At 40.4% G+C, this 24,662-nt stretch overlaps 1 protein-coding gene across 1 annotated transcript in view; it reads left to right on the top strand.

Annotated features, from left to right (window-relative positions):
- Positions 1-24,662, top strand: part of LOC146644401 (thrombospondin type-1 domain-containing protein 7A-like) — a 214,261-nt gene that overhangs the window by 45,647 nt on the left and 143,952 nt on the right. Inside the window, exons 2-4 of the mRNA XM_085395316.1 lie at positions 272-1,397; positions 3,230-3,478; positions 16,669-16,850. Of these exons, the coding sequence (XP_085251442.1) occupies positions 272-1,397; positions 3,230-3,478; positions 16,669-16,850 (1,557 nt within the window). The remainder of the gene's footprint in view (positions 1-271; positions 1,398-3,229; positions 3,479-16,668; positions 16,851-24,662) is intronic.

Raw genomic sequence — 24,662 nt, 5'->3', positions numbered from 1 at the left:
GTGGCAGTATCTCATTTCAAAAATGTGACATGGTAGCCCCTATAACTGGAAAATTTTGAGGAAATGGAGCCATGTTGTGCGTTTTTATACAGTTGTTGCTCAGACCTAACTTATTAAAATGATTAGTATAGTGTTAGAACAAGAAAAACAAGGTTAAAATATGAAACTAAATGTATTAAGATACATGGCTAATGAAAACTGTGACTTTCCCTTTGCAAAAAGCACGACTGCTGATTCTTCTCTGACCTCTCTGTTTATGTACATTTCACAGGTCCATGGGGTCGTTGTATGGGAAGTGAATGTGGTCCTGGAGGCAGCCAGAGTAGAGCGGTATGGTGTGCTCATTCTGAAGGTTGGACCACCCTGCATACCAACTGTGACCAAGCAGAACGACCAGACAACCAGCAGAGCTGCTTCAGGGTGTGTGACTGGCACAAAGAGCTATATGACTGGCAGCTGGGTGCCTGGAACCAGTGTGTCCCAGTGATGCGCAGTGCAAGGGTGCAGCGTCCAACTACGTGCACTCAGGGAGAGGAAGGAATTCAGACCCGTGAGGTGGGATGTGTTCAAAAAGCAAAGGGGGAACCTGCAGAAGATGCAATCTGTGAATACTTTGAGCCCAAACCACGCCTAGAGCAGGCCTGTCTCATCCCATGTCCTCAGGACTGTGTGGTGTCTGAGTTTAGCCCATGGACTCCCTGTTCTAAAACCTGCGGGATAGGGTTACAGAACCGCATTCGCTTTGTCCTGGCTCCACCATTGTTTGGTGGGGCAGCCTGCCCAAATCTGACTGAATTTCAGACATGCCAGCTAGGTCCCTGTCAGGGAGAAGAGAGCCTTTACAGTCTCAGGGTGGGTCCCTGGGGCCCATGCACTGTTCCACTGCCAAGGCAAACCCGACAGGCAGACAAACCACCAAGAGAGAGTGAAAAACAACCCCGGGAAAGTGATAAACTTTCTAATGAGGGAGACAAACTCACCAAAGAGGGTGAAAAACCACCCAGAGGAGATGGCAAACAGACCAGAGAGGGTGAAAAACAGTTAAAAGAAAGAGACAAACAGCCCAAAGACGGCGAAAATCCACTTAAATCCAAAAGAAAACTGGGCAGGGGAAACAGGAATAGGAAATCAGACAGGCCATCGCTACTGGCTGATCGGCCGAAACGACAGAAAAAAGCGAAAAACAAAGAAAAAAGAGAGAAATTAAGAGAGAAAGTCCAAGAGAGGTTAAGGGAGAGGGGCAAAGCAAAAGATGCTGAGACCAGAGAACTCATCAAAAAGAAGAGAAACAAGAATCGTCAGAATCGCCCGGGAGGAAAGTTCTGGGACCTACAAACTGGTTTTCAGACCAGAGAAGTGACCTGTGTGCATAAGAGCGGGGCTGTCGAAGCTCTAAGGTAACCATGACTGAAATACAATAAAGAAAATAAACTGTTATCTGTGATGTCATGGTTCTATCCTTCATAGAGTATTGATATCATTTTCTTTGTCAGCATGTTAGCTTGTCTTCTTTTTTTAAAAATCATTTACAGACTGACAGCTATAGTTAAATCTTTGAGATCTGATATTTGAGCTTGTCTTAGAGTTGACAATTGTTATTCTATTCATTACTGGTTTTAAATTAAACTCAATGATAATTTCATTTTTTTAATAAAGATGAAAAATCACCCAAAAATGTGTTTTATAAATATTTTATCATGCCCCCATTAACAAGATTACTATCAGTTTTAATTGATGAAAACGTAACATAATTAATATACACAGCTTCCAAGCTCAATCAGTGTTTTTGTATTCATTCATTTTTTTTCTTTTAAAAACACAACTTGCATCCATCAAAAGCTGAGGCAGGGATAGGCTGATGTGGTTATAGCACACCATAAACCACAACCTGATTCACTGGCTGGCTGCAGGGATATCAGAGACACAGCTGACAAAGTTGTTGCTGTCAATGTTTAAGCAACTCAAAGATCATATAAGTTAAGTAGTACACACAACTGGTTAGTTTGTAGCTGCCTTGATAGGTTACTGTAGGTCGGTGCTGATGTTTTGGTATTTGAGAATGTTAACTCTGAATTAAACTAAGTGGTATTAAACGTATGAGCCACCCAATAACTGCCACATTTACCAAAATACAGTTGCTGATTTGTTTGTTTGTTGTTTTTAACTTAAAATATACAGTAAATAATTAAAAAGGCTAATAAGCCCAGGGTTTAAAATACTCAATGTCAGTCAATGTGGCAAACATAATTGTTAGCTTTGAGCATCTAACCACAGACTAGAGGACTGGGGGATATATACAGTGTTAACTTTGGATCTGAAATCTAAAATTTAGTAAATTCAGTAACTTTACACTTTACACATGAGCCATATAAACCTTAATAAGAAACAGGCCATTTAACATCTAAAGCCTCATATGGTCATAACCAAAACATGATGCAGAGGCTTGCAGGTCAATTGAGGCAAAATGAGAGTAAAATAAAACAATTAACACAGAAAAGCAAAGAAAGTGTGCGTGTTAAAATCTAAAACATACAGAAAAGAAGAAAAATGGAAGTGTTAGAGAACCTGAAAAAAGAGAAGCATCACATCATTATCGCAAATAATTTTCTTTTGAAAAAAGTAAAGCAAACGCAGTGATAAAAACAACAAGAGCAAAGCCATGGCCTGTGGAAGCAGCCACAGAAAATATAAATAAATGACTTGGATTCTTGGAACTTCAATATGCCGATTATCACATTAGCTGCCTCAGACAGAGAAAAGCCTTGGAGTGAACGAACGGTAACAACAGAAATGGCCACTGAAATGCAGCTCGGAGTTCTGATTCTGATTCGCACTGACTTCCTCTTTTCTTCTTTTCTTTATCTGCCAGCTTTCTGTGAACCCGAGGATATTGTGTTTATACTATAAATATGATCAGTGATGTTTCAGTGATGCAACTGTCATACTTAAATGTTGTGCTTTTGCTGCAGTCATTTTGCACACAGATAAAATATTGCATAATTATAAAGCATTCAAATATTTTTTCTTTACATCAAACCAAATTTTAGCACGTCATACAGCCTGTTCTTTTTAATAACTCTTATATTATGTCAGTTACAGTATTTCTGTTTTTCCTACAAAATATAAAAAATGTGGATCGATTGTGACTTTTGCACAGTTCTAAACATGTTTTATTACATTTAAGTGGTTACATCGAGTACATTGCTGTCTTTGTTTTCATGTTCTACAGCCTATGCTCTCAGGAGACTTTGCCAGTGACCTTCCAGGCTTGTGTGATAACCAAAGACTGTGATGTGACTGAATGGTCCAAATGGTCTGCTTGCACCAAGGAGTGCTATGACCCCACCAGTCCCAAGGCGGTGTGGACTCGCACTAGAAAAGTGACCCAGTTCCCTGTGGGTGGAGGAATAGATTGTCCAGAGTTGGAGGAGAAGGAGCCCTGCACCCCCCAGAGTGACGTGGTACCACCCTGCATTACGTAAGTACATGTGCTTAACTTAATGTACGATTTTCTTAAAGCAGCAGAAAATGACTCGTTATTATGAACTTCTAGACCATACCTCCCTGTGGTAGACAGAGAACAAGGCCAGGTTGTACCTCACGTCTTTCCCACCTCTTTTTCTGGGGTGGTACAGGGCGGAGTAATCTTCGTCCATCTCAGGCTTCAAAACACAAAACTCTATTTTTTTTTCTGTGTTATTGCTGAAAGAAAACACTTTCTGCATACTGACTCAGAAAAACAAAATCTGTCTTTACATGAGAAAGATCTAACACAATTAACTTGTGTCGTGTTCAGAATTTTTGGAAGGAACCTCAGGAGAAAGGTCTGTCTTTTAAAAAAGGATTTACCTTTCTTTTGGCAGTTGAAATTACAAGTTTACACAGCGCTGTGGACCTCCAGCATGTCTCACAACAAGGATGAACTTAAAGTGGGCTGTACAACATTATATAGTGAGACAAAAACATAGATTATAGCAGCTATCTTCCTCCTGCATGGACGTGGCAGTCTTGGTGTCTGCTGCGAAGCATCCTCGTATTTCCATGACCTCGTCTGGTATCTGCTCCATCGCCTGTAAGAGACAGAAAAGCCTTGATAATCTGATGTTATTATCCATTGTTCTTCTAGTGATTCAAAATTGGTTTAAAATATCATGTTCGGGACTCTCGGACCCAGAGACGTATTCTAATCATAATCTATGTGTGTAAGCGTGTTTGCAGTCATTTCCTACAATATATCAGTCCGGACATCACGCCGAACGAAGCTTTTGACCTTCAAAAGACTGAGTGCCAACTCTCATGAGCACATTTGCAATGTGTGTATGAAAATAATTATAACCGCTTATTTCAGTAAGAGAAATCAAACATCTTCAATCCCAACACTTGGTAGAGACATTGCCAGAGTCTGAAACACCAAACTCAGTTTTCATATGGACTGACTCAGAAACTGAGATCTCAGTGACAACTTTCATTATATCTGCCTGCTCAAAATCTTAAAAACCAGACAGAGAAACGGGTATTACTGCTAGAAAAAGACAGAAAATTCACAATTAACCAGCGCAGAAACAAAAAGCGTAAACATGAAACTCACTGGCTCAAAAACAGAAAACTCATGTTTATTTTTAGTGCCTGCGTCAGGACAAAACACAGGAATTAATTAGTTTTACTCACTGTGGTGGTGATGCCTCAAAACTGATAGCTGATGCAGGCAGAACAGCGGACCCTGGCTGGGGCCCACCGTCAGCAGATGCAGGTGGTGAAGTGGGCTCTAGGAGCATTGAGCGACTACAATGGGAACCTTGCTTCCTCCTGGAAGAAGGTGCTTGTGGGAAAAAGGTTAGGAACTAGGTCCAAGAGGTCAGACGATAGCTCATCTGAGATGATGATGGTCACTGGCAGTTGGTCTCAGTTCCGCCACCGAGAGCCAAGCTTCCTCAAACAGGAAGCAGGTTGTTGTGGCAGCAAAGAATTGGCATGTGGTGGTCGTCTGGTGAGTGGGTGGCTGGGGACAAGATTTGCCAGACCACCCTCATGACCAGATCCTCAGGCAGAGGAGGGGCAGCTGTTGAGCGAGACAGCTGGAGTGATGTGATCTGAGTGCAGGGCTACAACTGCAGCAATGAGGATGTGGAACTAGAGGTGAGACACTGGGGGTGTTGTTGTTATTGTTGTCGTGGGAGGATGGATTGTCGACAACAACAAATCCTTGAGCCAGCCAGGTACAATGTCTATTACAACGGTCCCCAACCCCCGGGCCTCGGACCGGTACCGGTCCGTGAGTCGTTTGGTACCGGGCCACGAGAGTTGAGGCTCAGGTGTGAAATGTCTGGTTTTCAGGGTTTTTATCGGTTTTCAGCGTTATTTCGTTATCGTTTTTATCGTTAACTCGGTTTTCCTGGGTCTTTTCACGTGTGTTATGAATAAATTTTCTTTTTTTCGGTACCGGTACTAGTTTTATTTTGTTGTATTCATCCGTGACACCTTAAAGGCCGGTCCATGAAAATATTGTCGGGCATAAACCGGTCCGTGGCGCAAAAAAAGGTTGGGGACCGCTACTCTATTAGACTGAAGTTCTCTGTGGGTGTTTTCCAAATCCTCTTAACAACCACTGCCTCAAAGTATTTTGGGCTGAAGTCCACAAATATGCTCCTCAATTTCCAAATCTGCACGCTCCATGACTGGTCGCATCATTCATTCATAGTTAATGGTGAATGAGGACTGTGAAACAGTTTGCCCCCCCCCCCCCCCCCCCCCACACACACACACACACACACGCACACACACAACAGCAGCCCCTCTCGCAATGTGTTGCTCGCGCTCTCAACATTTCTGCCTGTGCGCGCTCAACTCTTTCTCTACACCGTTATATTTGTGCCACAAAACCAGCCAATCACAGACTTGGATGCGAAAAAATCTGATTGGCTGTTCTGGTCTCCAATCAGCTCGAAATGACGAAATGCAATATCCCAGAATGCATTTTGTCCAAAGCTCAAACGAGGCAGTGGCGGAGGAACACAGAGTGACGGAGTTTGAAATATTACTCTGTCTGGGTCACAAAATAAACTTTTAAGATATTTTCATGCAAGAATGTTTCTGTGTAAACTTCAAATATCTGCTCGATTCATCAAGACATCACATATTTGCATAAGTGCTCTAGTGTTTTCGGAGATGCCTGTTACCCACCAGCTGACCGGGTGGTCACTCGGGTTAAACATAATATAAAAGGCTGAACTGACAAAAAATCACTGACTTCACCAGCAGGTATTATAGGAAAAACCATAAAGCCTTTGAACTAAAACAAACGCTGTTGTGACAGTGATGTACACTGTGTTGTTGGTATATATGTATGATTTGTATCACCTTCATGTTTCCCTCTCACCACATATCCAAACCGATATCATGAGCAGCAGCTTTTACAGCTGTGGCTCCAGCAAACATCAGCTGATCCTAGAAAGTAATATTAAATAAATTCTAGCAACAGCTTATCAAGCTTAAACGTGCTGCTGTTGTTTAGCGTGACATCCGCTGGTTTCCTGTTTCTGGCGCAAAGTGGGAGCTAAACAAACGAGAGAGACGATCAGCTGATCATTGATCAGTTTCATGATTGAAGTAGCAACAGGAGAGGGAGGGGGAGAGAATGAGAGAAGAAGAGGCAGCTGTGCAGCAAAGACAGAATAACTTCAGCTTTGTGTCTTTTTTTCATTCTCCGGGACGAATCGCGTTCCTTTTCCCCTCAATACAGATGTGTTGTAATTGGTCCAGCCCAGAGTTGATCATGACCAATTGGCTAATCCACCACCTTTCATTGTTTATACCGTTACAAAAACAAACAAACAAACAGAAAAATGAAAAATCACATCAGCCCACCGGGAAAATGTGCGGGATGCTCAATGGCCAGTCCAGCTGTGCGGTCAGCTGGTGGGTAACAGGCATCTCCGAAAACGTCAGAGCACTCATGCAAATATGTGATGTCTTGATAAATCGACCAGATATTTGAAGTTTACACAGAAACATTCTCACATGAAAAAATCTTAAAAGTTTATTTTGTGACCCAGACAGAGTAATATTTCAAACTCCGCCACTCTGTGTTCCTCTGCCACTGCCTCGTTTGAGTTTTGGACAAAATGCATTCTGGGATATTGCATTTCGTCACTTCGAGCTGATTGGAGACCAGAACAGCCAATCAGATTTTTACACATCCAAGTCTGTGATTGGCTGGTTTTGTGGCACAAATATAACGGTGTAGAGAAAGAGTTGAGCGCGCACAGGCAGAAATGTTGAGAGCGCGAGCAACACATTGCGAGCGAGCGCAAATGCAAAAACTGAGTGAGAGGGGCTGCTGTTGTGTGTGTGTGTGTGTGTGTGTGTGTGTGTGTGTGTGTGTGTGTGTGTATAATAGCAAACACTGAAATACAGTTTTTGCACGCAGGAATTAATTTTGTTCACTTAAATTTAGCTTTTCTTCACTCAAAATAAATTTCTCCTCAAAATGCAACACTTGCACCTGCAAAATTTTTTTTGCGTGCGCTCAGAATAGTGGCATAAAAATAACGCCATAGCTGGCCCCGCCTACTTTCTGTTTCCATCATGGCCATGTTGTGTGTTTAGCTGTGTATTGTGTGACCAAGTTTCTGCATCTAGAAGAGCTAGTTAGTTTTTTTCTGTATATACTGTAAATATTATAAAAACATTATGAATAATATTTTTATAATAGTTACAGTATATATTATAAAGTATACAGTAATATTTATAAAGCAAATAGACCTGGTAGCTGTAGGGGTGGGAAACCTTTTTCTTCAAAACCATTTCTCCCGTGTAGGGAGGGAGGTTACACGCCTGTATTTAATTTTCGGATTTTCAGTCTAGTAGGTTAGTTGTGTTTTCATTCTTGATTGTTCTGTTTGTTTTCTTGGCTGTGCCCACACTGATGATTTCTGCATCAAATGAAAAATAAACTATTCTGTTTTTGAGACTGCAAATCTCACTGTAGCACTAATCCTTCCATTTTCAAGCTGTGCTTGTTCCTCGCTACAGTGGTCCCTCGCTATAATGCGGTTCACCTTTCGCGGCCTCGCTGTTTTTTTGTGCCATTTTGCATGCTTTTTTTTTTTCAGCGCATCGTGGTCTGCGTCCTGATCAGCTGTAGACCACTGTCAATCAATCTCCTCCGTGCCGTGCCTCCTGTACAGTACAGCATGTGTTCAACTTGTAAAATTCACATAAATCTTCGATCCTAGCAGTCTGACTCTGAAGTGCTGCACTGTATGTTTGTAAGTTTTCTCCCCAACAAACACAACAATATCGATGAAATTTTTGCAGCGTCAAAGGCGCCTGCAGTAGCACCCAAAAGGCAGAGGAAGATGCTAACCATCGCACAAAAAGTTAGACTTCTGGACATGCTAAAGGAAGGTAGAAGTTAGCGTATTTTTTGGATTATAAGGCGCATTAAGTGAAACAAAACAGTCAGATAAATCAAACTTTATTCAACTGATTCTTCTTGCTTCCTCCACTTCCGTATCATTGATTCATTAATGTTGAATTCTCTGGCAGCTGCTCTGTTCTCATGTTCTGGACCTGAAAACAGGGTTTGATCTTTGGTTTTGTTCTATAATTCTGGACTTTTTTTTCTAACAAGGTTTGAACTTTGAGAGTTTAAACAAAACAGAAAAGTGTGAAAATGTTCATGCCTGTCTGAGAAAAGTGTATAAAGTGTGTAGTGAGGGGTTTCACAGCCTTAAAACATCTATAATAATTGTAAAAAATAAAGCTGGCTACGTCGCAGATTTCACTTATCGCAGGTTATTGTTAGAACATAACTCCCGCAATAAACGAGGGACCGCTGTATAGGATTGTCAGGGTGGCACAGGTTTTCAGGGGACTCCCTATCTGACTTGGTCCTGTTTAGATCACTCAGCTTTAGACACTGTCGATAGGAGTAGGATTAGTAACCCCACCACCAATTTGACTTTCTTGTACCACTCTACTGAAATGAACATAAATGATTAACTACTCTCAAAACAGTATTTCAGGGGGAATAACTCTGGGAGTTAGCCCTGTAAGACCCAACCCATCAAAAAATAGCCGGAAAATTCAGATTTTTTTGGAACTGAGATGTTTATTAACGCTTATGACAAAATCCACAAAATGTTTTTGCTATATCATGTTCGTCATGATATATTTGTTATATATTTTTTGTATTGCACTTGATACATTGGCCATTTTTGGCAACTTTTTGTTAACAACAATGTTAATTTTAGACAAAAAAGAATTTTGTCCATAACATTTTGAAATTATGGCAAGTATTCATCATGTTGATGAGATAGATGTCTCAGTATCAAATATGGTACAAAGGGTATTATAGGGTTAATATTAATTAACAGAGCACGCAAAAGTTACTATTCTTCTGCATGGCCTGGTGTGATCAAACAATCTTGAGCTACTTTAAAAATATCTAAATAGCTAAAAATTTCCATAAAGACATAATAAGGTGAGGCATCTGGAATCTCATAAAGTTTGTTGCTGGTTAGTTGATTTGTCCTGTTAATATGACTGGTGCACATATGTCTGTCCAGTTAGGTGGTAATACTGAATTTATGTATTTATCTTTATCACAAAACCAAAAAACGACATCTAACAGCCATGTGCCATTGCCTACATCATAAACTTGCAAGCATTGTGCATGAGGTTTATTGTAGCACATTATAAATCTAAAGAGTCTTCCTCTTCTGCTCCATACAGGCTGACACAGTATTCTTGCGTCAGTGTGTTGACCCAGAAAAATACCACTGTTACATGTCTTAAAGATTCCACTCATGTTTGGGTTTTGGATGATATCAGCATCATCTTACTCTTATCACGGGTGTCATTTTTTTGTGATATTCTCAAGTTACTCCCCCTGGACCATGCAAAAAGGGAAAATTGTGTTTTTATCATGTAGACCACAGGTGGTATGGATTTTTTTATGTCATAGGACAAGTCTGTCCTTTAGAGAAGTAGGGGTTGCTAAGGTAACTGTGAAGTGATCTGATACATGTGGAAGATAGATTGTTGCATGGAGAAATGACGATAGTAGCACAACATGTCTGTGACTTCTCAGTAAGACCAACATCAGGTGGTTGAATGGTTCTGAGTGCACCTCACTGTATCCAGGGATGGTTTTTTTGCTCGTTAGCCTTTTCCTGAGCAACTATAAGCGAATTCAGACTGACCAAGGGTGAGCAGCTGCATCTGTTAACACAGGTGCCATCATGGCACTGCTGCCTGTTTTGCTACTTCATCTGCTTCACTGTTGCCTTTAGCTACCATGGTGTCAGTTTTCTGATATGCCGGGCATTTAATTGCTAGTACAACAGAGGGGAGTTGTGGAGCTTCTATTAATTGTGAGACAGCTTCCCCATGTGCTATTGGTGTTCCATCTGCGCGATGGAAGCCTCTCTGCTTTCAGTTGTTAGCGCTGACATGGCACATGGCACAAGCAAATTGGAGTAAACATTTAATCTTTTACCTGTAGCTATTTTACAGGCAGCTGTCAGGTTGTGGAGAGCACAGCTGATCAACCATTCATGCTTGTATGGTTGTGAAAGTCTCAACAGCAGAGTTTAGTTGAACAGCGGCATAACCAGCATAGTCAACCTTTTCATCCTGAAAACAGGAGTTGTCCACAAATAAAGTAAGATCAACAACTATTGTTTTTATTGTGCAAATCCTCATGTGCTTAAGCTTCTCAGTATGCTCTAACAATCATGTGAGTTGCTATCAGTTGGCAACATCATCCTGGTTGCAGGGTGCGCAGTGTTGCACCAGTGGTTCAGTTCTGGAACTTTGAGAATTGCCTTCATAGCCCGTACACCTTGGTTGGGTAGAAACAAATCTGGAGTAGTAAACTGGTGTGATGTATGAAGTATCACTGGGTAGCCAATTGTCAATAAAGATGCCTTTTTAAAAGCTGCAGCTGCAGCTGCCTGGTCCTGATAACTGGGTGGCAGGCCAGCTTCTATGTTGTCAAGTTTAGTGCAGTAATAAGCTCGAGGCTTCATACATGGGGGTGTCTCGCATGAGTACAGCATTTCAATTTCATTCAGTTTCATTTATATATTGGTTTAAAGTAATCAGTAGCCATTGCCCAGTGATGGGGTAGACTATATATCTTTCTTCAGTGCCTCAAAGACTCCTTCTGCACCTTCTGTCCATTGCAGCTTGGCTTTATTGTTGCTTCGACTTATTGTCCATATTATAGCTGATCTCGACTTATTGTCCATATTATAGCTGATCCACAGGCGGCTATATTCTGCCATTCACAGGAAAGAAAACACCTGGCCCATGGTTAACTGTTTGGGCGCTTTGGTCACAGCTTCTGTTTGGGAAGGAGCAATTAGCCTCCTTTCCAATCCAATCCAGTTTGATCTATATAGCACTTTAAAATGGCCAGCACAGGACCAAAGTGCTGTACAGAAAATAAGTCAAAACAGTAGAATAAAAGAAAACACCAAAAATAAATAAACAAACACATAATACATAAAAATTAAAACAGCCCTATATTAAAAAAGAAAACAAGATAAAACAGCAAAGAATAAACTAAAAACAACTAAAATAAAACTAAAAGCCCACATCTCACGTGGTGTCAAAGGCCAGGGTAAAGAAACAGGCAGGGAAGTGGCCTGTCTAATCTCTAAAGGGAGATTGGGAGCTGCTACAGCAAAAGCACGATCTCCTCTAAGTTTACGCCCAGTCCTGGGTACATTCAGGAGCAGCTGATCAGCTGACCTGAGAGAGCGGGTGGGTGTATAAGGCTGTAGCAGCTCAGAGAGATAAGATGGGCCTAGGCCACGGAGAGCTTTAAAAGCAAATAAAAGAATTTTAAATTGAATCCTAAAAGAAATGGGCAGCCAGTGAAGTGAAGCTAAAATAGGGGAAATGTGTCCTAATGGCTTTTTTTTGCCAGCTGCCTGAGCTGAAATAAGCTAGCTTTTTATCACTGCCTTAATCTGATTTTCAAACTTCAGATCACAGTCCACTTTGACCCCCAGGGTTGTGACAGCTAGTTTAACATACTGTGCCAAGGTATCTAAATACACATCGGGGGTCTCGGTGGGGCTACCAAAAACCATCGCCTCTGTTTTTCTATCATTGAATTTTAAAAAGTTAAGAGACATCCAAGCCTCAATGTCATCGAGACACTAAAGTAATGGCTGTGTAGAGTATGTGCCTTTTTTCTTTAAAGGGACATAGATCTGACAGTCATCAGCATCCTTTCCCCACAAAGTTGTCTACCAAGACACTTCTGTGTGTTTTTGTTGGCTGAATTGCAATTCAAACCTAGGTCAGGTGGTATAGGTGTACTACTGTCCAAAGAGAATTTGTGAATCAAGGTGCATGTTAGGGTGCCTGGGTCGTCGACCCAGTGTTTTGTGTTTTTGGGCTTTTGTTACGTTTTGTCATCCAGCAATCAATGCTGAGTTTTGGAGTGCACTTTTGCCTGCCGTGAGTCTGCACTTTGGGTCCTTTTCCTGCCTGCACACAGCCTTCACACGGCAGTGCAAGGGTAAATGAAAAAAGCTGAACACAAATCAATCACAGTATACAGCTGAGCATCAGAAACAACAGTGTGAAGCAGTGATTCATGATGCATTGATTGCTCTGAGGCAACGGACCAAACAATAGTCTTGGAGTCAGGATGTTGAATTGCTAAAAATTGTTGTATTGCAGAAACTTATGATTTATTAACACTTCAATAGAGGGCGGATACCTATTGCTTGCTGTAGAGTAATTTCCATGGTTGTCTTACTCACCAGGCTCTTGGCTGCCATCACAAACATTTATCAATATTCTAATGGTACCAATCACTGCTGCTGAAACATGAATTTGTTTATTTTCAGGTAGAATCCACTCAAGTACTTTCAGAGCAGATTCCCACATGGGACCTAGTTTATGTGACTCATTCAAGCACGGTATCACCAATGCATGATGGGTCTTCATCTAGTATTGATAATAGTAAGTTCAATTCATGTCATACCAGAGTCGATCTATTGTTTAACGGGATAGTCTCTCCTTCAATGACCATGCTAATTGTAACCCCAACATACATTATTTGCACTAAAATAGAATAGCCCTTTATTGTCATTGTATGTGTACAACAAAATTATGGGTGCTCCACGCCAAATGTTCAGGAATAAAATATAAATAGTAAGACACCAGGAATAAATAACAATGAGTTCTTCACTCTGTTGAAGTGTGGGATGAGAATGATTATACAGTTGGTGTTGTCCAGACTGCCTTAGTCCTGGTTGTTGGTCATGTTAACTCATACCTCATCTGCCTCAAGGACCTGTTGGATTAATGATGTGCTGAAGGTTGCAGCATTGCTACAGCTAGAGCTGGTGCTTGTGGTTTGCTTCTGGATCAGTGGTCACCAACAGCACCTTTCATCTTGTCTTTCTTTTGTTTGGTTAGTTTTCCCAGCTTTAGTTGTCTCAGTTTATTTGTCAAACATTTGTTCATTTTATTTGCTTGGTGTTTTTCCTAATCGTTAACATGATGGACAATATGATCTACAACCAACAGCCATGCCAGCTTATTCAGGCCTACCACATTTCCACTCACTTTTGCACTTCATGTAGCATGGCCTCCACTGTCATTACCTTAAACAGGGTTTCTGTTCCAAATACTGCCTGTTTCACCTTTGAATCTGCTTTGAAAGTTGTGAAGAAATTTGGAAAGATATTAATCATCTGTAATTTTTTCTCCCTTCACTCTGGAGGGGTCTACTCTTTCTGGATAAAATGTTCTCAGTACCTCCTACATGTCTGTGTGATGTCCTCCAAACCCTTCACTGTCTTTCCTTTGGCATAACTGTGGGAGCTTAGCCTTGGTAAACACATCTCCAGTAACGCGTTTACCTACCACATGCATTAACAGAACTTTGATGTCTCCAGCATTACTCCAGCACTGCTCTCCTCTAAAGCACTGATAAATTAATTTGCACCCTCAGTGAGGTCTGCCAGCTTATCTGCCAACCCTAGATTGCAGTAGGATCTTCTTTTGGGCCAGAAGAGTGATCAAAAGGACTTCCTTCTGGCACCAATGATTATTATTTTGATTCATTAATGGATCTTTAAAAGGATTCACTCTGTGATGAGAAAAGTCATTGGGAAAGTGAAGGATGTGTTTATGTAGTTGCTTTTCTTTTCGGAGAGAGTTTTCTTTCATGTTCCACTCAATGAGCCTTTGGACCCCCAGATCTGGTGAGGGATGCCACAGGGGCTGAATTTTGCTCCAGCTCTCTCATTTTGTATCCCCTCGACCACACTTTTTACATGTGCCAGAAATTTCTTCCAACATCTCTGGTTTATTAATTTCTCTAGCAAATAGGGTGTGTATGGTACACGTGCAGATCTATTCTATCTGGTTGTTTCTCAGCTTCCATTGTTTCTCTGATTTCATTTTCCAGTTGGTCAGCTCTGCCTGCTATTTGGTCAGCATTAATTTTTTCGCTCCTTGTGTACTCCATCCAGTCCTTCAATGCCGACAGCTCTTCAGCCACTCTGCTGTCACAAGATGCTTCTGTGCTCTTAACCAGGCTTTCCTCTCCTGTGACCAAGGAGCCAAACTTCCTGGAACATTTAGAATTATGGGGTCATTCACCTCTCTGACTATCAGAGGCTGTGTTAGTGTAGGAAAAGCTGTTCACATGCTGCTATTTACATCTTCATTCCAAAAACCTCTGGAATTCCCAAAAATGGATTTAACTCTAGGGCTGCTGTGAGTGTGGCTGATTACACAATCTGCTCGATTACTGCAGCTTGGCTTTGGTAAACACGTCTGCAGTGATGTGTTTACCAAAGCATCATCTTGATACTTCAATACTAAACCCAAAAATGTTCTCATTCCTTGAGTTTCTGTTTGTTTTGAGTTTATATTCAGGCAATGATTTCATCTTTACTGCTACTTCCCTTTTTTCTTTATAGATATCCCATTATTGTTTAATATGAGTTTACATAGTACAGTATTTAGCCTGTCTATTTTTTATTGCATTTATACCATATCCTGTTTAATTTGCCTTATTTATTTATTTATTTATTTATTTATTTATTTATTTATTTATTTATTCATAACTTTATTATCAGTTTTGTCCTGATTACATTGTATCACCAATATATTATTCACCACTGCCCGTAGATTATAGATTGTTAATTTCAGCAATCACAGTCAGTGCTCCTATATAAACATTACTATCCCTAACAATGTCCACATTCAAGCATGCTCGGTCACATCTAATTTCTTGTTTTGCTTATACATGTGTGGTCTTAAGGTTTTTGCTTCTAGTTATACTTATTATTAACTCATGAATCACTTATAGTCGATTAGTCCACTGGAGGGCACCCTCATTGGTGCTTAGCAAGATTTTCTCTTTTACATTTTCTGTTTCTAGTCACACTTACTGGATCATTAATTGCTTAAGGCCTACATCTGTACTGCCATATGGGGTGGAGCATCATTTGATCCAAATGATCTCAGAATCAGCTCACTGTCACAAGCGATGGCGGGGACTCAAGCGCAGAGCAGAGTTCAGTTTTATTTACACAATCATCAGGTGCAGAATATATACAGTGGGGGAAATTCGGAGTTACTAGGGTCCAGGGGGAAAATCCGAGAAGGGGAAGCTCTCTCACACATGCTCTCTTCTTCACACATGTCCACACAGCGGGTAGGTTACGGGTCCAGGAAAACTACTCACAAGAGAGATCGGTTACGCAGAATCACAGATTTACACACGGAAACTTCACTGAGGCTAGAGGCTCACTAATGTGTCTCACACAATCATCCAGCGTTGAGACTGCGTCTCGGCCTTAAATGGCAGACACATAATGGCAGCCTGACGGGCAACAGGTGTGAGGGCCAAGGGCGGGAGCCCGCAGTGAGCTCCGCCCAGGCGGAGAGGCAAGAGAAAGGGAGAGTAAACAAAAACACATGTAGCCTTGCGGGGCCGGCTGCACAGGCACGGGGACCATGACACTCACTCCACTTTAGTTACAGTCATTCTCTTCCTTTCTGTCATTTTCAAAAATGTTTTCCTTTTTCTAATTACTTTTAAATCTCTCTGCTAGCACCTTTTTCTTTTCTTCTTTCCTTATTTAAAGGATTACCTTCACATAATACTCTAATCAACTCACACACCTATATAAATAATATACAGCAATTTTACTCTTATTGTACACTTCATTGAAAACTGTTGTGGTCTCTATGAGCCCCTTCATGATGCATGTTTACACATTTTTTTATAAACCATATATTTACTCGAAGTCATGTGCTAGTTTGATTTGATTCTATTCTGACCGTTGTTTCATGGTCAGAAACACTAAATTAATATGTCAGCAGTCGCTGCAGGAAGACAAGCAGCAACTTGTCAATGGCACAGAAGACCTGCTCAGCTCCTTAAAGCTGAAAGTATGTGTGATAGTCAGAAAATTAAGCCTATTATCAAGTAGGCTGTGCGACTCGCTGATTAATGGTCTCAATAGCTGTACTTCACCTTCACAGTTTGATAGTTTTTGCTTGTATCTGCATCTTTCTTAGAAAATAATGAGCAAAAATGTTGTTCCATGTTATCAGTTTATTTATTGATTCACAAAGGAGCTATACCTATATATTCTTCTTGTTGTCACACATCCGCAGGTACAGCTGGAAGACCACAGAATGGACAGAGTGCAAGGTGGACATGCTACTGAGCCAGCAGGACCGCCGACGTGGAAACCATACAGGAATGTGTGGAGGTGGTACTCAGACTCGGGAGGTGTACTGTGTGCAAGCCAGCACTGACACACCATCAAACCTTAGTCCTCTCAGGAGCAAAGAAGGTAATTTTTCTGTTTTATTAAACAAAAACACTCCTGAGAAGGTAAATGTTGTCATTGCATTGGTCTTTTTCAAAATTAACCTCCATCCGGTTTCATTGTCTGATTAAGGCTTGTTTCATTATATCTTAAAACCACTATCATCCTTACAAGAACTGATTTCAAAGGTAAGACAAGCAAACAGCAAAGGAACAGAATGAATGGAAAATATCTGTCTGAATGACAACACTGTGTATTACTTGAAGTGTTGCTTAGATTGAGAAAGCATTTTGTGTTGTAATTCTCATACTAATTTTTTATATATGCATGCTATTTCAACAGAGGTGGCATGCATAGTACAGACATTGTATAGTGCAGATACTTGTGTTAAGAAATACTCCAGTAAATCTTGAAGTACTGAATCAACTTCTTTACTCAAGTAAAAGTGAATACCATAGACATAAAGCAAGAAAGTAAAAAGTAGCTCAGTGAAGACAATTCTATCATCTATTTTCGTGCACAGGTAACTGGACCTTCTGCAAATATAATATTAGTGCATGACTAAATACTAGTTTTATTCAAACCTAAATTCTAATGGATGTACTTGAATCTGTTACCTAGGACACAAGCAGTAAAAGAGAATTAAAAAAAAAAAATACTATTTTCTGTTGCCTACATGGTAGAGTGGGACACACACCTGAACAGAACAATGAGGGGTTAAAGTGAGAGTCTGCAAGTGAGGGAACACAAAGATCTGCTGTAGTGGCTCAGCATGGGGAAAATATCAACAACTCACAATGATTTCTGACATGAACTCTGACAGATTTTCTTAGTGGACAAGCTGTGATCAACTGACCCGCTGCTCTTTGTGGATTTACACATCTGAACTCAACAAGATGGAATTAGATGCTTCTAAGCTTCTAATCTTGGCTGAGTTTCATTTCATACACTAATAGTATACTGTATATGTTCTTTATAATAAACAGTATAAAGGTAGGATAATGATTGAATTCACTGAATGAATCTAAGCATCATCATCTTAAATGTAAATTAATCTGTGCTACACTTGATGTAACCCAACAGTAGCCATAAGTACCACAGCCACAGTGTATCAGTGCACAACACAGTGCTTTACAGTAAAAAATCACCACATGTAAGCTAACCTGTTTATCCTGCAAAAAACTACCCAGAATGTAATACAACATTTGAATAACACAAAATTAGTATACTTACTTTTTGCAGGATGCTTCACATGACATTACATATAATTTTTAAATCTGCAGTGTTAGTAAGCAGCCCTTAAATTTAAATGTAACCTCTCTTCTTCCTGTCCTGTTTTGCCTTTTCTTAGATCTTTCACTATTTCTGAGTGAAGTTAGCTCTCCTTTGTTTTTGTCCCTGGAACTAAGTCAGGAACTTTAGCTAGTTTGTTTGTTTGCTGATGTTTGTTGAGCTAATTAGACATGTTGTAGAAAGGTTATTTAATGTAAAAACAATATTCCCTTTATGCTTATCCCTCTTAACCCTCTGGTTTGTTCAAAATCACTTTCAGCTTGTTCGTGGCCAAAAGTGGCCAACAGATTAGGTCTGTAATTTTTTATTATTTTTATGTTTTGTTTTGTTTTTGCCATTTTTTCTGCATAAGGCTTTTAAGTAACTTCAGTTCTTTTCATAAATATAAGATAATTATTACTTTTTAAATTTATAACCCTTTAAACACCAGTTTGTTTGTCCACTGCACTAGCCGGAAGACAACCTCAAATCTCGCAATTGTATATAATTGCATTGCTACTGAAATTTCTTGTATTATTTTTTTTGACTTGGTTTTTAAGATTAGCATCAGTGCTGTTCATCAAGACCAAAATTTCAATCAAATCCATAATTTTAACCCTTTAAATACCAGTTAAATCACATAATTTTAATGATTTACATAGGGATAAAAGCATAAAATCCCCATTTTTTTCTAAATAATACATGCAAACTGATTTCTTTTCTAACCATGGTGGAGGTTAGATGCATAGCAATAATTAAAAGTATCAATGAGTTTTATGCATCTTTGGGTTTTTTTGCAGTGACAGAAAAACAAGAAAAATCCCTCTCAGCTTGTTCGTGGCCACCCCCTGTTTATGTTTACCAAATACTATAAAATTAATATATATTAAAACATTTTTCTACTTTCGTTGACTTGATTTTTTTAATTAGCACCACTCCTAGTCATGAAAACCAAACTATAATTCATATTCATATATTATACCCTTTGAATACCAGTCAGATTATGTATTATTACTACGCTTTTGCACCTTTTGCACCTTCTTCTCATTTTGATGGTGGGGTGTGGGTCACACTCTGGTTCAGACTACTGTATCTTGAGATCATTGGCAGAAGTGGCTGGGAATTAGGGACAAGGGTGTCTTGCAGTTGTTGAGGTCACAAGCATGTGTCCCAGCTCTCCCAGGATCACTCTTCATTTGTAGGTTGTAGAGCACTCCCCCACTTCAGTGAAGTTGTTTCCGGTGGGACAAAGACATCGTATCCCAAGACATCCAGGAGATTGGAGGAAAGAGCCATCAGCCATCAGTTAGTTTTCCTTCTACAACTCGAGGTGCCAGCATCCTCTCTAAGTTTAAGATAATAGTTTAAGATAAGTTATCCAAGCTGTATTTGTGCCTATTGTAGTCCAGGATTGCTTCTTGCTTCCAGGCTTCCTCTATTACCCATCACTAACTGCTGGTTCCCTGTGTGTTGTGGTCAAAAGAAGCGCATTCCTCTGTTGCTTTGGCATGTGGGATATCGCCGTGGTAGTTTTGGTGAAGCGAAAGACAGACAACAAAATCTTTCACTGTTGCAACTGGAGCTGGGGAGGAAGCTCTGGTTTGTTCCCCTGTGCCAGTTTTCATCTGAGGCAAGGCTGGACTGGGACAAAAAATCGGCCCGGGCATTTTGACTAGAGACCGGCCCACCAGGATAAAGATTGAAAATGTGACGTCATTCAGGGGTAAAACCGCAAAGGATTCTGGGAACTTGTGGCAAGAGGTACTAGCGCACGCAGGCTTTCAATTGAACTCAGTTACACAGCGATAAAAAGAAACCCAAAAAATGTCAAGAAGCTGTTGTATTATTAACTGCAATAGCCGGTCGCATGACAGCCACGGGAAGCCGACGGGTAAAGAGATCGCTTTTTTTATCGGATTACGTCGTTGAAGAGAAATTTTGTAAGCCATGTTTCCGAAGTAAGAGCCGACGGATGGTCTGGATATACCAAATATAACGTCTCAGAACACTCCAGCTCACATGTTAGTCTGCTCCAAGCATTCCCACAAAGGTCAGAGTTTTGCAGTAGTTAATGCATCATTTTTCTTAACATAATTGGTGATATAGGTTACAAGCAAGTCTGGCGCTGAACAGAAATTGTCGCGCTATGCTCCTTTGTTTACTGTGCATAAATAGTGAATTGTCCTGACACAATATTGCGTTTCGCTTCTGTTATTACCATGGTACACTGACAAAAACGATTTGTGAGACTGGTAAACTTACCTTTGTTCGTACCATGGTCTTTCGTTCCACACGGTGCATTTCAAGGTCCTGTACCCATCCGTCGGTAAACTGTACCTGGGCTTGTTGCAGTGACCTGAAGTTACTAAACTTCATGAGTGTATGCACTCACTCCAAGAACCGTATAATTATAAATCTGAGCGTGGTGAAAGTTGGGCAGCACGCTAATGTATTTTGTCCCTCTGTGTGCTCGTAAGGGTCTGACCCTCCTTTGATTTTTTCCTCGTATCTTTTCTTTGTCTTTTCGTCGAGTCTGTCTTTGTACGGACCGGCATTGTTCTCCTTTTGTTTTGTACATTCCTTTTTTGTGCAGCAAAGAAAAAACAAGAAGGTATTGGAACCGGAGAATGAACGTTTTGCGGTGCTGCAAATGCTTGCATTTGATGCGGTACTTGGATTGTTTTGCCACGAGTTCCCAGCATGCAATGCGCGAAAATCACGTGATTGCTAAACAAGGGGGAGGGTGCATCCGGCCTCCTCGGCTGTAATTGGTCCAGCCCAGAGTCGATCATGACCAATTGGCCAATCCAACACCTTTCATTATATATACACTTCCTAAAAAACAAAAAAAATCCATCGGCCCATAAAACAAAAAATCGCCAGCGGCCCACCGGACAAATGCCCGATGGCCAGTCCAGCTATGATCTGAGGAGTTCCTCTGCCAATGTGACTGAAGTAAAGACGTTGTCCTCGGAGCTCCTCCGTCAGTTGGAGTCTGAACCCCATCCCTTTTTTACTTCCTGGGAACTTCCAGTGTTGTCATCCAACATGCTATACATTGCTTTATTCTGGTGTAGGCTTACATCTCCACTTCATCTACAATCCTCACACCTTCGCCTCCTGTGCAGGTTCGTAAGGGTGCACAGCAGCTAAAAGATCTCCTTTGTTTTAAAAAAGTCAAAAGTAGATCTCTGGCTGCTAATGCAGGAAACTGCATACAGGGTGAGCCCTGGTTTGATACCAGTGGGTACTGGATTGTAGAGCAGTCTCTCTTCAGTGGTGGGACCCACATGGTTTTCCTTTCATGAGGGATCCACTCAGTCACCGGCTCCTCGGTCTCAGAAAATGCTCCTATGTTCTTTTCCATCAGTTGCTCAGCCTCCACCTCCATGCCCCCCAACCCCAATCCTCCCCCAAAGAAGAGGATTCAGGCACTGGCTAGTACTCATCATCAGTGGTAATGTGGTCAGCAGGCACGTGCAGAGGGGGGGGGGGGGCGGCTAGAGGGGCTTGAGCACCCGCCCCTTTCCTGATGTGTGCCCAAAGTGCCCTTTTGTTGAGGCAACTTTTTTTTTTAAAAAGAAAAAATTTTAATGTGTGTGTGTGGGTGCGGAGTCCTGTCTGTGCCCCTCAACAATAATATTTAACTATTAATCATAGTTTTGCTAAATAAAAGGATCTGGCTTGCATCAGTCAAATGATCACATTTAACCAATGATCGCCCTTGACGGCAGAACGCGCTGGTTACGAGCCGGGAACGAGCTCACAAAGAGCACGCGCATTTTTTGCCGTCCGGAGCTGCAGGAGAAACACAAGTTAACTCAGAGACACAGACTGATGCGACACAACCAGTAAGTAGGTGCACAGCGTACACTGAAGTGTGTAGCACACAGGAGTATTAGCTTATTACGTACACGTTGGTAAGCTGTCTTGTTGCAACTGACGAACTGAAACAAACGAGCGTGCTGTGTGTGCAACAGCACGACAAACATTACCTGTCCTTTTATTAACTGCACAAGTAGTGCTGGTCATAGCTGCTGGCTACCTGTGTAAGGCTGTCATGGGTCTGTAGCTCTGTCACCGTTTTAGTGAACATATTTAGTTTTAAAGTATTTAGAAACATATTTAGTTTTAAAGTATTTAGAAACATATTTAGCCTTAAAGTAAGTTTCCGGGCTTTTCCTGCCTTTCTGGAAGGATTATATTTCACTAAAAAACGATCTAATATGCATGTTCACAATTATGCATTATTATAATTATAATATATTAAAAACACACGCTGTATTTTAAAGAACATACATTAAGAAGCAGATTATATTAGATTTATATTTTGAATAAGACAAAATTTGGATTTTACAGCAGTAAAATGATTGTATCTCTAGTTTAAAAATGTAATAAGCTTTGCCCTGCACAGAGTGGATAGTGAAACAAATGGAATCATCATAAATACATTATTTCATATTTATTACTTCCCCCTCCTCATTGCTTTATTATTGTAGCTCTAGTAATAAATAATAATGTAAGGATTCTGGATCAGCACCATGATGCCCATAGTATATACAGTATTCTGAAGAAGGTCTAAAATGTCACTGTGTGTGCGTGCATGTGTGTGTTTTATTTAGATGGATTTTTTTTTTAAAGTATTACTCATGATATAACATTGTCCAGACGTGCCTGGTAAGGACATGAGGAGGAAACAGCAGGAGCTGTGTGAGGCTACTAAAGGCAGGGCTATAACATTTTTCTGTCATCATTTTATTATAGATTAAGTGCAAGAGTTGTTAGGTGTGGATAATTAGATTATAGTTTATTGCAATAGCAAGTTGTGCCTTGTTCTCAGATGGACAGCAAGTGGAGAGTGATATATGAAATGATGGGATGGAAGGAAGAAGAGAAGCAAAGAGTGATTCACAGGCAGAGCCTAAATTATTTCTCACAGTTTTTTGTTGCCTTATGGTTCCAAGCGCTGTCACCAATCTTTGCATTTTGTTATTATCTCATGACACTTGTTTAATCAGCTACCATCTCTCTGGACTTTTTAATGTCTACAGTCTCAGATCAACACAGCCCTGCCCTCCAGCACTATCAGCAGCAACCCCTCAACAGCTAAAACATTGGTTACGTTTGCTTTGCCTTGTTGCCCATATTAGATTCTTGATGAATGTGTGTTGTTGTTATTCAGCCTGGTTCAATGTGCCCCTTTTTAACTTTGAGCACCCGCCCCTTTAAACCTCTCTGCACGGCCCTGGTGGTCAGCTTCTTTGGAAATTGTCCTCTCATCTTCTGGAGAAGAAGTTTCTTCATCTTGGGCAGATGTGTTTTCTTCAAGGTCAGAGGACTGCTTGAAGAATAAATGATCTGGAAGCTGTTAGGCTTACTTACAGCAGTAGCACTGTCTGCACCTGCATAAACTCCAGGACACGTTTATAAACAGTTTTTGTTGTTGTTTGTGCTGCAGCTGCAGCTTTGAACTCTGCAAAATGTCCTGTGATCGGGTTTTGTTTTGTTTTGTTGAGTTAATATTTTGAGTATGGTATCTTTTTATGAAAAATACAAGAGTAAAAGTGCTTTTAACATGTGCTTCAAAGCTGAGTTTGACTGGGAACATCAAAGCTCAGCAGCCTGCATCCACAGAAATTCACTGCAGCCTATGTGTGTGAATGTGAGAGTGACTGACTAGTGGCATTGTAAAGCGCTTTGGGTGCCTTGAAAAGCGCTATATAAATCCAATCCATTATTATGTAATGTTTGATGTGTCATAATTTATTCCAGTCTATCTTGAAAATACATGTTTCAGAATCAGAATCAGAATACTTTATTAATCCCGAAGGAAATTAAGGATGTCATGCACAAACACAAACTATTAGATCCTTAAGATCAAACCTATGTCAAAATTGTTTCATTATTTTGGTCCATTGGAGTGTGGTAAGCCATCAAAGGCCGCTACTAGAAACGAGAATTATTACATGAAATCGCTTGCTTGGCCAAAAATGGGTAAATTATGTAATTTGGTAAAAAACATTAAAAAATACAATTTTCATGTGTTGAGTTTAGAATGAAAGCAATTTACCCTAAATTGTATGATTTAGTACTGTCAATAACAAGGAATCAAAAAAGGTGGTTATAATGGGTTTCAATTGGCCAAAAATGGCCACGATAGAGCCAAGAGGAACAATTTGGTGTATAGTGAATATTATTGACATTATTAAGGAGCTGATGTTGAAAATTAAAAAATCTGAAAAAAATACACACCTTTGGGAAGTTTCATTCCATTTGCATTAACAGAATGAAAATGGTCGAAAAAAGAAAAGTGAAGTGGCCACAAATGGCCAGGATAGAGCTGGTTAAGCTAGATGCTCACTACAACATACAGACACCTGCACCCATTCCCGGCCCACTTAAACTACTGAGTATAACGCTATAAATTATACCTTTGAACCTAAAGTAATGAGCCTGATTTGAAAATGTCAGGAGTACACAGCAAATCCAGCATGTCCAAATTAACACTGTCGGATTTGATTTCAACACTATTAAAGTGTCTATATGGGTCCACACCAGAGAGTG

The sequence above is a fragment of the Rhamphochromis longiceps genome, linkage group LG22 (genome assembly GCF_057381845.1).
Source record: "Rhamphochromis longiceps isolate RC_006_pf linkage group LG22, R_longiceps_female_GT1.1, whole genome shotgun sequence".
Taxonomy (NCBI): Eukaryota; Metazoa; Chordata; class Actinopteri; order Cichliformes; family Cichlidae; genus Rhamphochromis; species Rhamphochromis longiceps.
Note: the sequence above shows the minus strand (reverse complement) of the source record. Positions and strands in the feature narration are given on the sequence as shown.